The sequence below is a fragment of the Mytilus edulis genome, chromosome 4, assembly GCF_963676685.1.
Source record: "Mytilus edulis chromosome 4, xbMytEdul2.2, whole genome shotgun sequence".
Taxonomy (NCBI): Eukaryota; Metazoa; Mollusca; class Bivalvia; order Mytilida; family Mytilidae; genus Mytilus; species Mytilus edulis.
The window spans coordinates 81,625,421-81,643,077 of NC_092347.1; the positions used below are offsets into that span (position 1 = coordinate 81,625,421).

A 17,657-nucleotide genomic window follows, 5' to 3' on the forward strand; every position below is an offset into this window, starting at 1 on the left:
AAAATTTCCTCAGTGATGTGAGAGAGAATTCATGAATTCACCAAACACGGCTAAACTAAATTGTTTATCGGAAAGTTCAATGTTTGAAGTATATTTCTTCAAAATATTTTCTTTTTTTACTTTATGTGTTGAACTTTTATATGCAATAACGAAGCTTCACGCAAAAAAGTTTCTGACCAACAAAATTTATTTGGAAAAATTCCCTCAGTAATTTGAGTGAAAATTCATGCATTCACCAAATAAATCAAATTGTTTATCGGAAATTTTAATGCTTGAATTATATTTCTCTAAAATAACGATTTTTTTACTTTATGTGTTGAACTATGTTATAATCATACTTTACTAAAAAAAAAAATTCTGACCAACAAAATCTATTTGGAAAAATTCCCTCAGTGATGCGAGGAATAATGCATATACCATACACGTCTCAGTCTCAATTTTGTTCATCGGAAACTTCAATGCGAGAACAGCAAATGTTGAAAAAATGTCTACAAAACTTTATTTCTTCTTCAAAAGTTTTAAATTTTAATTTCCACGAAAATTGTAAAACAAAACAAAACACTCAAAACTGTGATATTTGGTACCGCCCACAAATTTATGTCTTATTTGAATACCATTTATCAAGATTGGATTGTTTGCATACGAATGAACTGTTTGCCAACCGAAAACTTGGGAAGGATCATTTTACTTATCACTGCAATGTTTGTCACAATTGAACGACCCTTAACCTCTTAAAAATTACTCTTACTTAAAAATTAGTTAGAACTATCAGACGACAATACCTCCGGAAGCCACGCCTACTAGTAGCATAGAGGTGAAACCAGAAGTTTTATCTAACGGGATATCATGTTATAATTTGACCATATAAGTAGCCAATTTAAATTGATACACAACTTTTAAACTGTCGATTAGGTTAGTTATATCATAAGTATTACCGCAAAATTATGGATATACTATTTACAGCGTACACCAATTGACAAAATAAGGAACAAACAAAGTAATTTTCTATAGGAGGACATCGCAAACAGCCTTTGATTGTATTGCTAATTTACAAGTAATAAGTGCTTTAGAGGTGATAATAACGAAGTTGACAATGTTACACCAATTTGGACCACATACCGTCACAGCGGACTTAGCATCAATGTATCCGTCTTCCTCATCATCTAGTTCTGGACATTCATCATTTCTTATAGACGATATATTAGGAAATTCAGCAGCTGGACTTCCAAAACCTACACCAATCCATCCAGCAGCGCTGCCGCCATCACAACTTACAGTATCAAGTGCCATGTGCAAACCAATGTATGATCCTGCTAGTTACTTATCGCCTGGTTTTACATATACTAATGCTCTAATGAGCCATATGTACTCTGTGCCGTACATGAGGGCAGACTATCCATTCATGGCAGACAGACATGCTTTAGCCGCAAGAGGTAAGCTTTCAGATATACAAAATGAAATCATGATGTTGTTTTTTTGCGGGGCGATATTTCTAGCAGCCAAGTTTTTTCATATTTTCAGAATATTGAGATCTCAACTATGAATGTAATATTGGATTGGACAAATTTTTTTAAGTTTCTAGCATTCTGTGTTATCAAATAAGTTCAATAAATCTTAACTTATTCGGTTCCTAAAAAATCTTTCTAATGAGTATAGATTGCTAGAAATATTGACCGGTAAAACTCTTTAAAACTCTTTAAAAAACTCCTACCTCAAATATGCCACAGTGATTGCAATTTGTCTCTGGCATTTTTTTTGTTTTTTAAATGTATTCACGTTTTTAAGAATGAGTTTTTTCCAATGTACTTTTGAAATTAGTTTATAAAAAAATTACACTGTTTAGTCGGATTTTGTTGTACACAGACAAAAAGCGAAAAAAAATTTCATGATAATAATGAGAAATACAATGAAACTTTATGCATTAACATTGGTACCAATTTTTGTGAACTATATGCTACAATTAATATCTCTTCTGTGATTCTAGTGGTCAAAATATTTGAAAAATCCGATTTAAAAAAATTAATAGAAGGCTTATTCCAAATCCAAAACAACATATATATTTATATGATATTCTTTTTATTGAATTCGAAGTGTTATTATAAAAGCAAAACAATTACATCGAATATCAATACATCACAATTTTTCACAACGTTAACGTATAGAACTTTCGAAAGATTGCACTCAAACTGTAAAACTGTATTGAGTATATAAAACAAAATAATAGCTGTATTTTAAAATTGTGATATATATAAACAAAAACATTTGTTTTTCTATAAATGAATGTGAAACGATAGTTCGTGATTACAAATAGAACTAATAGTGCGTGTTTTACTGACACACTGGATCAAGATATATTTAAAAGTTTATTTGTTCAAATAGAAAGTTTAAATAATTATTGCAAATTTAGTGAAAAATTTAAAACCTACAATTAACTTTTTTTTTTTTTTTTTTTTTTTTTTTTTTTTAAATCAAATGAAGATATCATTCAAAATGTGTCAAAAGACCACACACACATATCTATACTTGAGTAGTTCGTCCGTTTTGCCACTGTACTGAAACAATTTACAATTGTCAACTTATATTTTCAGGAAGACATTGAACGGTAATGAAAATCCCGTACAGTTTATTTTTTTGATAAAAAAATATAGGAAAATCCCATAAAATTCTTTTAAAATAATCCAAAACGTCACATTTATACACAAAACAAGATAAGAATAATTTCAAAATCTCACAAATCAATATGGTTACAGTTTGTTTTAATATAAATTCTGGACTGTTACTAGTGCAATTTATTTATAAAAAAATATTATTTTTTTCTGATAAGTAAAACAAAATAGCAAGACCAAGACATGTACAATTAATGTTCCTCGTCTTGGGTGCGTGAGGTAACAAATGGAAATCATAAGTTAAGAACAGAAAACAAATTCTTACGTAAAAAAATAATGTAAACTATAGTGAGACAAGTGTAATAAAAAAATGCCATTTTAAGTTTTTTTAAACTCCAAAGCCGATAATCGTTGGCGCAAAAAGGCTCCGGTATACCTTTAACTATGTGCGCCGTTAGTTTGTAAAAATTATCAAGTCAATTGCGCCTAAAATGGTATCTAAGAATTTTTTTCATTACGGCAATAACGCAAATAAAACATGAAACAATTAACGGTCAGATGTTGCATATTCAGATTAAAAACTTAATGTATAACTAACACACAAAAACGTCTTAATTATCTTTTGAAATTCTGGATTTTCAATTTTAACGACAAATATTTCTTTTTTCTCCAAATGGTGTCTGCTTCTTTTGCTGCCCTTCGATTCTTTTAATGAAGATAATCTAAAGCAAACAGTTTGAAACAATTCAGTAGACAGCACTTGAATGACTTTGCGGTATGGGCTTTGCTCATTGATGAAGGCCGTACCGAGACCTATAGTTGTTAATTCTGTGTCATTTTGTCTCTTGTGGAGAGGTGTCTCATTGGCAATCATTCCAAATCTTCTTTCTTATATCCAGCAAATAAAACATAAGAGGTCTAATAAAATCCGAAATGTCAGTTGATATTTTAAATGAAAACTATGTCCCTAAACATATATATCTCATTATATTCTTGTCTGTTTATACTTGCTAAATCGACATTGAGTCGGTACATTTTTAGCACTAGATCTGTAAGCAGAAAATTATATATGTATAATATATATCCAACGCAACCGCCATATGTCATAAAAAAGTCAAAGATAAACGACAAAAAAAAAAAAAAAAACTAGCAGTACACATAACATAATATAGAAGACTAAAGACTAGGCAATTGATCAACACAAATAACGCGAGGATTTGTGCATGCGCTACGGAAGGGTAATCAAATCCGCTCAACATGTGTATTTTTTTCTTTTTTCTTATTTTTGTTTTAACTGACCCTGGCGAGCAGAAATAAACATATAATTAACCTCTTACATTTTAAATAAAAGAGGGATGAAATATACCAAAGGGACAGTCAAACTCATAAATCGAAAATAAACTGACAACGCCATGGCTAAAAATGAAAAAGACAAACAGACAAACAATAGTATAAATGACACAACATAGAAAACTGAAGAATAAACAACACGAACCCCACTAAAAACTAGGGGTGATCTCAGGTTAAATAAAGGAGCATCAGTTATATAAATGTAGCCTCGGGTTTTTTTTTTTCTCTTAAAGAGAATCATATCTTTTAGTGTAAAATTTCTCTATATTAAAATGTTTTCAAAAACTGTCTTAAAAGATAGAAAAAAAATGGAATAAAAGAAACCACGGTGACTTTTACCTATTAAGAATTATGTTAACAGTATTCGAAAAATTCTTTTGAGCTATTTTACAACATTTTGAGGAACAATATATGCGATAATCGCAAAAGCCTATTGTCTTGAATCGGTTGCATATGAAAGAATAGAAATGACAATACCCACTGTGGACAATAGAGTTCAAACCTCTACCCTCTTGTCACTGTACACTTGAGATTTCCTGTCTTCAATGAACGGCAATTAAGACAATACCATTATTAAGTATTTTCATAGTGTTTCATCCGTCTGATTTTTATCTGATAGAATTCAATGAAAACTTCTTTTCGTCCATAAATTTCTAATTAATAGCTAAAGGAGGAAGTAAATAGAACTATATTCGGAATTTCGTAACTCTTCGGAAGTCACACCCGATATCATATAAATGGTACTATTAGCTGATATACGAATCAGGTTTATAGAACTATTTTTCTTGAAGAGCGACAGCTATCGTGAAAATAAATTTTCATTATCCTTAAAATGTGCGGTTTATAAGACATAAGTAGCGGAAGGTTGTGGGCTAGGGGAACAATTGCTAGTTTTCCCTCATGTCAAGTCAGAACTTCATGTGAAACCGAGAAAAGATTTCTTTTTGCTAATGGATTTTGAAATATTTTGTCTTTACAGAACATTCTTGAATTAAAAACAATAATTTAGAATTTCTTATTTTCATGGCAATATTCAGGGTTTTATTTTCTTTGTTATAAATAATTTTCAAAACAATATAGAAAGGGTATTGTATAAAGGAAGACTATATAATGTGATTGGTAAATGAAATACATGCAAATGGGTAGAAAAAAAAATGTATACATAAATATGATTCATTATATAAATGATTTACTTTCATTGAAATGATTATTTCTTCATTCACAACTATTTATAAAAAGTAAAAATATGCCCTGGAAAATAGACTGGTAATTTTGGATCAAAACATAATAAAACATTAACATATATACCTCGCCTTTAGAAAGGAACGAGATGCATTTTCTTATAAAAATAAAGAGATGTGGTATGATTATCAATGGTACAAATATCTAGCACAGACCAAAGGGTTGGTATGTTAGGAACAGTAGGTCCAAATACGGCTTTAAAACAATGAACAAAATAATTACCGTCAGTTTCATGTAGGGTATAAAAGACTCTACAGAAGACTTATACTCTGAGGTTAAAACTATCATATCGCATCTACATTTAACATAAAAGACTTATGAAACATTACATACAAATAGCGAAACAAAACAAAAACAAAAGAAAGACAATGGACAATCGTAATAATAAACTTTTTATATATCTGTACAATTATGTTCCTTCTTAAAGATACTGTCTATTATATTTACCATACTATGATATAGGTAACAAAAATATTAATACAAATATGTTTACCGATTTAAGAACAAAACTATATACAGAAATAACTAATTTTAAACTTCATTAAATTTTAGTATACATGTGACTGAGTTTCAGTATCATATGTTTCGCAAAGGAAACTACTATCAAACAATCAAAGATAAAAACATGATATACAAATATACAATTATGAGTACAGAAATAACTAGCTTTAGACTTCATTAAATTTTAGTACACGTGACTCTCGATGTGACTGAATTTTAGTATCATATGTTTCGCAAAGGAAACTACTATCAAACAATCAAAGATAAAAACATGATATGCAAATATACACTTATGAGTAATTTAAAATGAATGCTGTTGTGGATTAAAAACTAAAAGGAAAATAATCATCAAACAAGATTTTTTCTTAATGAATTAGAATATCAAATGACCCTAACATTTCTGCATTCCACTAGTGCCTGTGGTGGGTACATGTATCGCGTTAAAATCTCGCAGTAGGCCGACTTGAGTAAACATTCTCTCTTTAATGATAGTCATATTAAAGGGTCTTTATAGTTTTTATAATTTCACCAGTATTTAGAAATAAGTGATATTAATATCTAGTGTCTATTTGAATTGGAGGAAATGTCTTAACTTAAAGATAGTTGATGGACGTTGTAATATGAATACTTAATCAAATATGAAAAGGTATAACTAGTTAATCACATCAAATGATTTCTGTCTTTACTTATAGGATTATATAGATATACAATATAATAGTCAATTGCCATTCAACTGTTTCGTTTTGCTTAAAATATTAGCTGTGAATATAACACAAACTTAAACCATATATCATCTTCTGATTATCCCTCGCAAAGTAAACGCCAAAGACAGGGTTTCTAACAATCTCAGGCAAATAACGGATGTGAGTCATAATAGTTCGTGTAACAGTCTCGGAAATAATTCAGGTTATGCTTTTAAATGTGTGTTGCTCAACTTTTAATTTTTCTGTGGCCTGTTTCTTTACACTGTTGTACTCTAGTCTTTCTTTTGCGCACGGTCTTTGATTCCACCTTTTTTGATATCGTCTTTTTTTCAATCACGATTTAATATCATTAGTAAATTAGTATTAATTGAATTGAAGTTTAATGTTCAAACGGTAAATGCGAAACAAATAATAATAACTGTATATCTTATTCTGTCTAAAACCTACTGTAATGGACAGCATCACAACTTTAGTTTTTAATTTGATCAATTGATTGTGGGTTGCTTAACGTCCAGTGGCAAATATTTCATGCATGTTCGAGACGATTGTTTAATTTGAAGAAACTACTTTCGTTAGTTATCATAAATGGCAATAGTTCTTTCCATGGTAACATGAACGATTGAAAATGTTCATCATTAAGTCGAGCCAAGCAGACAAGACACTATTTTTGCAATATATTTTATTATCAACCCCCAAAAAGTAGGTTTATTTGAAATTTATGCTAGAATTTGTTTTATTGTAAGCCTCTTAATTTAGTTACCACTTTCATTTAAGTTAAAAACACATAAGAAATCCATTTGGAACGCCAACACAATGTGTTGTGAAAATTGCCACTTGAAATACTTCCCACCATTATCTAAGTAGGACAAAATCTCTCATAATTCTTATAGTTTTCCGAAAAAAAATTCGTCGAGAATATTTAGCATAACTTGGAGTTATTTCACTTTCAAAATCACACGATTTCATCGTAGGTAATTTCTATATAACCCGGGTCAAGTATTAACAGAGACATCTTAAAGGTGAAGTACCTGCGGCTTTATCAAGAATTGTCAAAGGTTCCTGTCCCGATAAAATATTTTAACAAACTTGAAGGAAACTAGCAATCTATTAGACACGCGTTTCCTATCGTTCGATGGGTGTCGTGTGTCTTAGGAATAAACAACATTATTGTTCAACAGCGACATGCTGCGGTTTTTCGTAGACCGGAAGTGATTACAATACAAATTGTTTTAATACCGGAACAACCTTTCCAATATAAAAGTAATCGGAAAAGGTTAATTTCTTATCTTGAGGATAATTAGATAAGTTTGTCGCCTGTTATACAGATGCATGTCAATGATACGAGATGACAAACAATAAATTTCAATTGTTTCTAATTGTGTCTGGCACCATGGACAAGTTACACCTCCAAGATGCTACAAAAATGTAGTCGACCACTTCTAAAGTACTCACTCTTGGCTACTGTTTTTACAAAAAAAATAATTATATAATACGAGTAAAGTGTGTTTTATAAATTACTAGTCTATTCGATACATATATGTAAACATTAGAAGTCCGCCTTAAAGAGCTTACTACAGAATCATACTCACGTTAAAGGTTTATCTATACATACACAATAAAATAAGTAAAATACACATTTGAACTTTAGCTTTGTCAGTGATAAATACTAATCTTAATATTTAAAAGATATTTAATATTTAAAGAAGTGTTTTATTCGATTTTAAGGGAACAATTATATGTGTTATCGAGCATCTTTTGATTTTTATGTAAGAACCTAGACGAAAAGTCAAAAAAGGTTCTCTTGAATACGTTCAAATAAGCAATGAAAAAGTCTTAAATAAAACATTAAGTTGAGCATAAAATAAAATTTGGTCCTTTATTTTTATGAGTTTTTTTTTGTTGTTGTTGTAAAAGACCCACTTGAGTGTTATTCTTCCTGTTGTCAAAAAGATCTGGTGCAAGACATATAAAGTAATTTTTTTTTATAAGGCACCATTTTCATCTAATTGAATAAACAATTATCTTTGATGATGATTAATTACCTTAACTGGCTATAAAGCCCTCACACGAGTATGCCACGTATTTGTTCATTTAACATTTATATGTGACCCATATGGGTTTTCGGAATCCTCGAATTTTGAAAATCAACCAGAGAGAAACTATTGAATGGAGCAAGATGGGTGTGTGCGATAAGGAATCAAGCACAATAAATAATGAGACAAAAATTATAAGAGAAAGAAAAAATCGAGATATACTAATATCTGAAATGCATGAAATTGCTTCGGTGAACGATTTTCATTATGCCCGCGTCACACTGTCCCGATTTTTATATACGATGGACACCCGAATGCGAAAATTGTAAGTTCGTACGAAGTTGGTCCCGATCTCGTTAAAATACCCAAAAGTGACCGAAGCAAGTACGATGAATAACGAAGTCTATACGAGGGTCCCGAAAGTATATACGATAGCAAAAGATGGACATACGAAGGTTAACCGAAGACGGTATTTAAGCTTCATATCTCAGCCGAAGCCTACAAGATGGATCACGAAGGCTACACGATGGATTACGATGATGGCGCGATGGCCATACGATGTCTAAAAGACGTCGTGTACAGCTTACGATTCATTTAAATTATATGCCGAAGGCATCATGCGTTTTAAATTGTTTGATCAATATTGAATATACATTATATTGTACATTTAATTTTTGGTTTAATCATAAGACGAAAAACTGTGGGTATTTTCAGTTACTGAATAATTTGATTGATTTCTAAAAAAATAGTTTATGTAACAAATATGTGTATTCAATTTACCATTTTCTGCATGTGTCATATACAAATATAGTGTTCATATTTGTCCCCAATATGTTACATACGAGGGGATGCCTCGTTAGGCATTGCCTTGTTTGAACTGTAAAATGTGTGCACTAGTCTGAATAATCGCCCATAATTATGCCCATGTTTACTGATGATCTATCTTAAAGGTACCGTAAGGTAATGTGTTCGTTGATCCCTTTTATTCAAAAGGAAAGGAAGAATGTGGGGAAAGCAACAAATGCGGTAAAATATGACATATAGAAAACAAAAGGTTTATGGAGTTAACATTCGTGTGACAACAACTCAGACGATACATAAAAAATCAGAATAATAAGGAAAAATTTCCCTATATACAATGTACGTGTACATGCAGTGTTGGTATACGAGGCGCGTTTATGATTTTCATTATGTTATTTGATATAAAAAATTAACAAAAAATAGTATTTGATTTGTAAAAGTAAATCCTGAGCCTGTAATACCTGTTCTTCTTGTTCCATTTGAATTAATAGAAACAACGCTGTCGCCTTTCTTGTTCTCATAGAATCATATGATATGAGGTCCATGTTTTGTGAACGTCTTTCTTAACTGTCGTATTAGACTGACCAGTGCATATCGCGCATGGCACTTTAAATGTATTTAAGCGCGAAAATTAACTTACATTTAGCTGGATTTATTGCCGTCGTAGTTCCATCTTGTCACCTTCGTACTTTTATTCGATGGCTTCACGACGGGATTACGAGGTCTTCACGCAGTCGTGTTGCCATCGCAAGACCTTCGGTTTTCTTCGTGATTCATTCGTGTAGACATCGTAATGTCAAAACTGCCCGGTGGAAACGATGGAAACACGAATGCAATACGATGTTCACATATGCATTCCCGGTGACATTACGATGGTGAGGATGGTGATACGAACTCAATACGAACCCTAAACATCGGACGCACCTTCGGTGATTTTTTAACATGTTAAAAAATTAAGAACCCTTCCCGAAGTTGTCCCTGAAGGCTAGAAAAGTGGCCGATGGTTCTACGATGGTTAAAGATGGCACTACGAATAGCCCGATCTGGATACGATCAGTCCCGATTTTGAAAATTTCCATACTCGTGTTGCCATCGGCGTAAAAATCGGGACAGTGTGACGCGGGCATTAATTAAGATATTAAAAATGTTGAACAACAAACAAATAAAAGCGAGCCTTTGCTTGCATGTCTCTATCAGTGTTCAGCAATAGAATCATACTGATATTGTCCTGTTTAGAGTTCAGATTGCTTTCTTATTGTGTTCTTGACATGAGCCTGTAATTCAGTGGTTGTTGATTGTTGCAGTGTTACATATTTGTGTTTCGTTCATAATTTTGTACTTAATTATAAATTAGGCCGTAATTTTCCTCGTTTGAAATGTTTTGAATTTGTCATTTCGGGGACTTTTATAGCTGACTATGCGGTATGAGCTTTGCTTAATGTCAAAGAACTTAACACTTGTTGTTCTAGTGTTATTCAGCCTCTTTATACGAAAAGATATTTAAAACATAAGTGTTCTTTAAGTAATGAATAATTCCTTAGTTGTTCCTTTTGTTATCTGGGACATACAATAATCTGGTTGCTTTTAAACTACTTTAGGGATTAATATGCTGAAACAACATCCTTATTGTTAACTTGTTTTAAGCACATACGGCAATTCGAGCACACCATTTAAATTATTATAAAAAAAAAATACAGTAAATGTACTTCATATTCTTTAGGAGATTACGTTTTAATTTGACATTACCGGTTAAAATGCAAAATCTGCTTATGTTGTGATACACGTCCTTTAATACTAAATGTACTAAGTTTAAAATGCGCAAAAGGATTAAAATATTTCATAAATACCAATTTAATTTACACACCTAGTAACACAAAGTATTGGTTATTTTTTACTGTACCTACATAATTTTTATTTGGACAGGAAAATCCTTATTGGTTGCATTTTATAAGTAGAATTTTTACACTCCTTTAAAGGGGTCAATAATATTTTATTACGTGTTATAGTAGCTTAATCTACAAGTCTTCAAGCTATTGTATTATTAAATAAATTACAGCTAATATCTATATCTATATTCAACTGATGCATAAACTGTGAATCGTCGAGGCTAGCCGAGTAGTTCTATCTTATTTATTTATTTTCTGCAAAATTATCCAGTTAATAGGTTTAAGTTCATTTACAATGGTTAATTTATAAAAGATTTTTAACTAAATAAAACGATTACAGTATATAATATAGTTGATTTAAAATATTTTAGATTTCTTGGATGAATGGAACATATTTCTATATGCCTCCATAGTCAAACTACATGATTAAAAATAAATATATGTTATGTATACTATATTAATCTGTTTTTCAGTGGGACACAGACCATTCTTTTGGCCACCATTTTTACAAAGACCAATGCATAAAAGAAAAGGAGGCCAAGTTCGATTCTCAAACGACCAAACATTAGAATTGGAGAAAAAGTTCGAATCACAGAAGTATTTATCTCCCCCCGAAAGAAAACGTTTAGCCAAAATTCTCCAGCTCACAGAACGACAGGTAAAATTTATTCATTACAAGGACGAATTAAAAATAGAATGAAATTCAAAACAGTGTAGCTGTGGCCATTGATTGACACATTAAAATCATCCATTGACTGGGACTTATATATTATAAAGTCAGAAATCGTAAATTATACCAGTATTTCTGAAAAGCTTGTAAGTAGATGCTGCCTTCAAATTTGAAAAAGCTCTTTACAAATCTATAACTTTTTTGTGAGACGTATATTATCTTTCGCCTCTTTTTTGAGTGACGTCCATTACTTTAGTTAGATCGGGTTTAAGCAAATTTTATGGGGGAAAATGAACACATTAAATTTGCTAATTTAATTTATTAATCAAATTAGATTTCATACATGTTTTATTGTTTATTTAAAGATTATACACATATCATCTTGTTTTACAGGTTAAGACATGGTTTCAAAACCGAAGGGCAAAATGGCGCAGATTAAAGCAGGTAGGTTATCATTGAGATATTATGATTTGGGCTTTGCTTATTGTTGAAGGCCATACAGTGACCTATAGTTGTTAATTTCTGTGTCATTCAATGTCTTGTAGAGAGTCGTCTCATTGGGAATCATACCACGTCTTCTTTTTATATTGATATCCGAGACATTGATTTATATAGATCTATTTCTATTTGAAAAGATAAAACAAAATAGTGTTTCTTTTGCATTTCAAATAATTTTAAACTATTAAATCAAATAGAAGATTTCATAAACTTTTAGTTCGAGTAGCCCCCAAAAGACCAGTGTGACATATTATAATCAGTTTGCATCTGGCGTCCGTCCATCTTTGTCTGTAAATCATTAAAATATTTTACTCGGAAACCCCTTGACCTATTAAGCTCAGACCAGATCTGGTTACACTGTCCCATAATGATAAGTGTTTCATATCAGCTCAGACCAGATCTGGTTACACTGTCCCATAATGATAAGTGTTTCATATCAGTTGGTCCATTTGTTACCTACTTACGACATCGAGTCTTCATAATTTATTGAAAATAACAATAGTTCATTTCACCTAGAAAATAATTAAATACTATTTTGTATACAATTATTATATAATGCAAATTTACATAACCTCATGCAAGTTTTTTAATGGTTGGCCTATTCAAAGATAAAAAAAATAAAGACCACTGAACATGGCTGTAATCCGAGAACACTAACTTTAACTATTTTGTACCGTTCGGGGAATTTTTTATTTTGAGAAGAAAGAAAACAATTGTGGACGTTATGTTAATGTACATGTTTTTATCAAATAAAGTGAATGGCCATCTGAGATTACTGTTGGCTAAACAGTTCAAAAGTTTTTTACTGTAAAGTTCGTTTAGTAGTTTTGTTCAAAAATAGTTGATAAGAGAGTAGTAATATGTGCTATAATACTACAAAGTACACTAGAAACTATATCATAAAAGAATAATAAAATAATAATGTTACCAAATTCTTTTTTCTAGGAGTCTCCTACACACGAGAAAGGAGATGGTTCTCCAACAGATCTTCACGATGATGAAGACAAACAACATACTTCTGACGAAGAATTTGACGAAGACTCAGATATTGAAATAGATGTCGAAAAAGAAGAAAGTGCAAAATGATTTTCCTTAAAATCAAAATGGCAGCTTAAGATCTGAATGGCGTCAAATGAAGATGACAAACAGTATTTTATGAATTGACTACGAATTTCGCCATCTGAGTGCTAATTATGGTACTTTTAAACTGTGATATGTTATTACTTTTTTTATAACAATGTTCAATTGGTGCATATCTGTACATCGAAATATTTTTATCAAATGGCAATAAATCATTCTCTGGACTGCTGTATATAGACATATTACGCAATATTGTTACTTTTGAATGTTGATAAAACACTTAAGATGCAATGCTTACTACCATGTTAAATGTTTGTCTTGAATGATTGCTGTAAATGTATGAGTTGTTTATTAAAGATATATTATATTAATATGAATTCCAATATGTTCATTGAAAAAGAGGCTAAGTTTGAAAGTAGACGAAAATGATCAGAAAAAATAACTGAAAAACGTCAAAAGCAAAAAGCCGCCAAAACCAGAATAAATGAAAATGAAAATTAAACAATCGATTTAATGACACCCAACAATAATCTGAGGGGTTAATTCTGAAATAAGTAACAGTTTCTGATTGAAATTGCAATTGGTAATGTTGATAAGGTGAACATTCGATTATTGTCCATGAAAAGGGAAGGAGGATCAACATGATCAAGTCATATGTGGTGCTGCAAATATTTAGAATTGATTACATCAGCTTTAACCTCGGTTCAATAGCTCCATTTTATCAGGGAAAATCATACTATTAAGATGATTGCATTTTATTTACTTATAAACAATACACAGTAAATTAGAATGAAATTCAAAACAGTGTAGCTGTGGCCATTGATTGACACATCAAAATCATCCATTGACTGGGACAATTTAGGTGAACGTTTGTATGTAACGACCAATGCTCACTATGTACTTTTTAAAGACACTTAAACTATGGGGTCACCAAAGGTTCTCAACACCTAAATAAAGTAATTCGAAAAATTAATCAGAAATAACACGATATTTTGATTTATATCAATTATATAAATCAAAACACAAAGGTTATTCCTGATTAATTTTTCGAATTATTTTATAAGTAAAGGCGTTAAGAAACCTTTGGTGACCCCACAGTTTAAATGTCTATCGTAGGTACGTCGTGAACAGTGGTCGTTACAGACAAACGTTCACGTAAATTGTCCCAGTCAATGGATGATTTTAATGTGTCAATCAATGGCCACAGCTACACTGTTTTGAATTTCATTCTATATAGTTCTTTCGTTTGTTAAACAGACAATGAACTGTTATTATGAAGGAAAAGAATATTAAAATTGAGAATAGAAATGGGGAATGTGTCAAAGAGACAACAACCCGACCATAGAACGGACAACAGCAGAAGGTCACCAACATGTCTTCAATGCAGCGAGAAATTCCCGAACCCGGAGGCGTCCTTCAGCTGACCCCTAAACAAATATATATGCTAGTTGAGTGATAATGAACGCCATACTAAACTCCAAATTGTACACAAGAAACTACAATTAAAAATAATACAAGACTAACAAAGGCCAGAGGCTCCTGACTTGGGACAGGCGCAAAAATGCGGCAGGGTTAAACATGTTTATGAGATCTCAACCCTCCCCTATACCTCTAGCCAATGTAGAAAAGTAAACGCTTAAAAATACGCACATTAAACTTCAGTTCAAGAGAAGTCCGAGTCTGATGTCAGAAGATGTAACCAAAGAAAATAAACAAAATGACAATTTTGTAGAACGTTATTTTTGAAAAAGGGTAATTTGATATTACACTTTCCGATTATTTCGATGAATGGATGAATTAAGCAGGTTGCTTCAGTTTTACATAATCTTCAGAATGTGAATTGAAGCAAAAGTTCTTATTATGGGATCTCAGCTCTTACGCAAATGCCGCCACGCTAGAGCTCGGATGGAAATGATGTCCTGCCTTTTTTTTTTAAATCTCTATCCTGCCTTTTTTTTTTTCACTCTATTCGGTCTGCCTTTTTTATTAGTTTATCCTGCCTTCTTTTTTTTTTTTACATAAGTTGCTCATCCTGTCTTTTTTTTACTCAAAACTCCTGCCCTGCCTTTTTTACAATTCCATCCAAGCCCCTCTATTAAAAAAATCAAATGGTAGCTCCCTAAATTGTAGAGAAAAGATATTTACATTTTTTGAAAAAAATGTTTATTGTGTGTAAAGTCTATAAAATAGATTTGTGCTTTTCATAAAAAAGGCAGTCATTTTGATTTTTTTTTATACCATAACGAATAATTACACATTAAAAAAGTCGTTGAATAAAAGTATCTAAATTGACTTCGTTTTTGGACTTAATAAAACATTACACAGACTGATAACAATTAAATCCATTGTTTACATGGAAAAAAAACCCAACAAATTAAACATATTCACTTCTGAATCACTTAAATCTTCCGCACCCAATGACAAATGGTAGCGGGAAGTAAATATAAGTTTGTTAGAATCGTGACTTCAAATATATATAAATATCACAAAACCACTTTTCTTTTTTTGAGTAGTTTCAGTACAAAAAACTTTGTGAAAATTACATTCTCTTTAAAATGTGTTGCATATAAATAGTAAATAGCAAATGGGAGATTTCCTAAAACCTATAAAATAGCATGCAAAATATAAAGAAACCCTCGAGTTGAAGGTGTATTCGGGCAATATGAATGGGAAATATTCGGAATTATTTGGAACTCCCAAAAAGAGTGAGACCTAGTCTTACAGTCATTAAAATTTTGAGCACGATTATCCTACTCTATTAAACTCATAAATTAACAAATTATATTATTGAAATTTCCGTTTCAAGAACAAATTCTGAATTTCAAGAATTTAGTAATTTTATGACCGAAGCCCCTGGTTTTCATACGTCATCGAAACGAGACCAGAGGTGTCGATAGAGTAAGCATCTCCTGGTTTTCATGTAGCATCCGTCAAAAGAATGAATAGAATTGCGCTGACTTGGCATCGCCTGATTTTCATGTAGTACTCGTAAAAAATGGGTCCAAGTGTGTCAACAGGGTATGTATCTCCTGGTTTTCATGTAACATCCTTCAACAGAATTTGCCGACCAACTGTATCGACAGGGCTAACATCTTCTGGTTTTCATTTTATATCAATTATCGGAGACCAGTCGTGTCGACATGGTAAACATCTCCTGGTTTTAATGTTACATCTGTCAACGGAATTAGACCAGAACTTTTGAAAGGGAAAGCATCTCCTTTGGTTTAATTTAACATCCGTCAACTAAATGATACTAGGTGTATCGACAAATTAATTATATAAAACATCTTCTGCTTTTCATGTAACGTCATAGTAATCAGTGAGACCAATAGTGTTGACGGGTCAGCAATTCTTTGTTTTCACGAACTAGTACCATCCGTCAAAGGAATGAGACCAAGAGTTTTGACAGGGTCAGTTATTACTTGTTTTCATGAACTAGTACCATCCATCAAAGGAATGAGACCAATAGTGTTGACAGGGTCAGTTATTCTTTGTTTTCATGAACTAGTACCATCCGTCAAAGGAATGATACCAATAGTGTTGACAGGGTCAGCAATTCCTTGTTTTAATAAAGTAGTACCATCCGTCAAAGGAAGGAGACCAATAGTGTTGACAGAGTCAGCAATTCCTTGTTTTCATGAACTAGTAGCTTCCTTCAAAGAAATGATACTAATAGTGCTGACAGAGTCAGCAATTCCTTGTTTTCATGAACTAGTACCATCCGTCAAAGGAATGAGACCAATAGTGTAGACAGGTTCATCAATTCCGTGTTTTCATGAACTAGTACCATCCGTCAAAGGAATGAGACCAATAGTGTTGACAGGGTCAGCAATTCCTTGTTTTCATGAACTTGTACCATCCGTCAAAGGAATGAGACCAATAGTGTTGACAGGGTCAGCAATTCCTTGTTTTCATGAACTAGTACCATCCGTCAAAGGAAATGAGACCAGTAGTGTTGATAAGGTCAGCAATTCCTTGTTTTCATGAACTAGCAACATCCGTCAAAGGAATGAGACCAATAGTGTTGACAGAATCAGTAATTGCTTGTTTTCATGAACTAGTACCATCCGTCAAGGGAATGAGACCAGTAGTGTTAACAGGGTCAGCAATTCTTTGTTTAATGAACTAGTACCATCCGTCAAAGAATGAGACCAATAATGTTGACAGGGTCAGGAATTCCTTGTTTTCATGAACTAGTATCATCCGTCAAAGGAATGAGACCAATAGTGTTGACAAGGTCAGCAATTCCTTGTTTTCATGAACTAGTACCATCCGTCAAAGGAATG

The 17,657-nt window shown here is 31.9% G+C and overlaps 1 protein-coding gene across 1 annotated transcript; it reads left to right on the forward strand.

Annotated features, from left to right (window-relative positions):
* Positions 1-599: 599 nt before the first annotated feature.
* LOC139520709 (hematopoietically-expressed homeobox protein HHEX homolog) lies at positions 600-13,742 on the forward strand. The gene is made up of 4 exons (XM_071313590.1): positions 600-1,433; positions 11,597-11,781; positions 12,187-12,237; positions 13,237-13,742. The coding sequence occupies exons 1-4, from the start codon at positions 1,094-1,096 to the stop codon at positions 13,375-13,377; spliced, it is 717 nt and encodes a 238-aa protein (XP_071169691.1). The 5' UTR covers positions 600-1,093; the 3' UTR covers positions 13,378-13,742.
* The last annotated feature ends 3,915 nt before the right edge of the window (positions 13,743-17,657 follow it).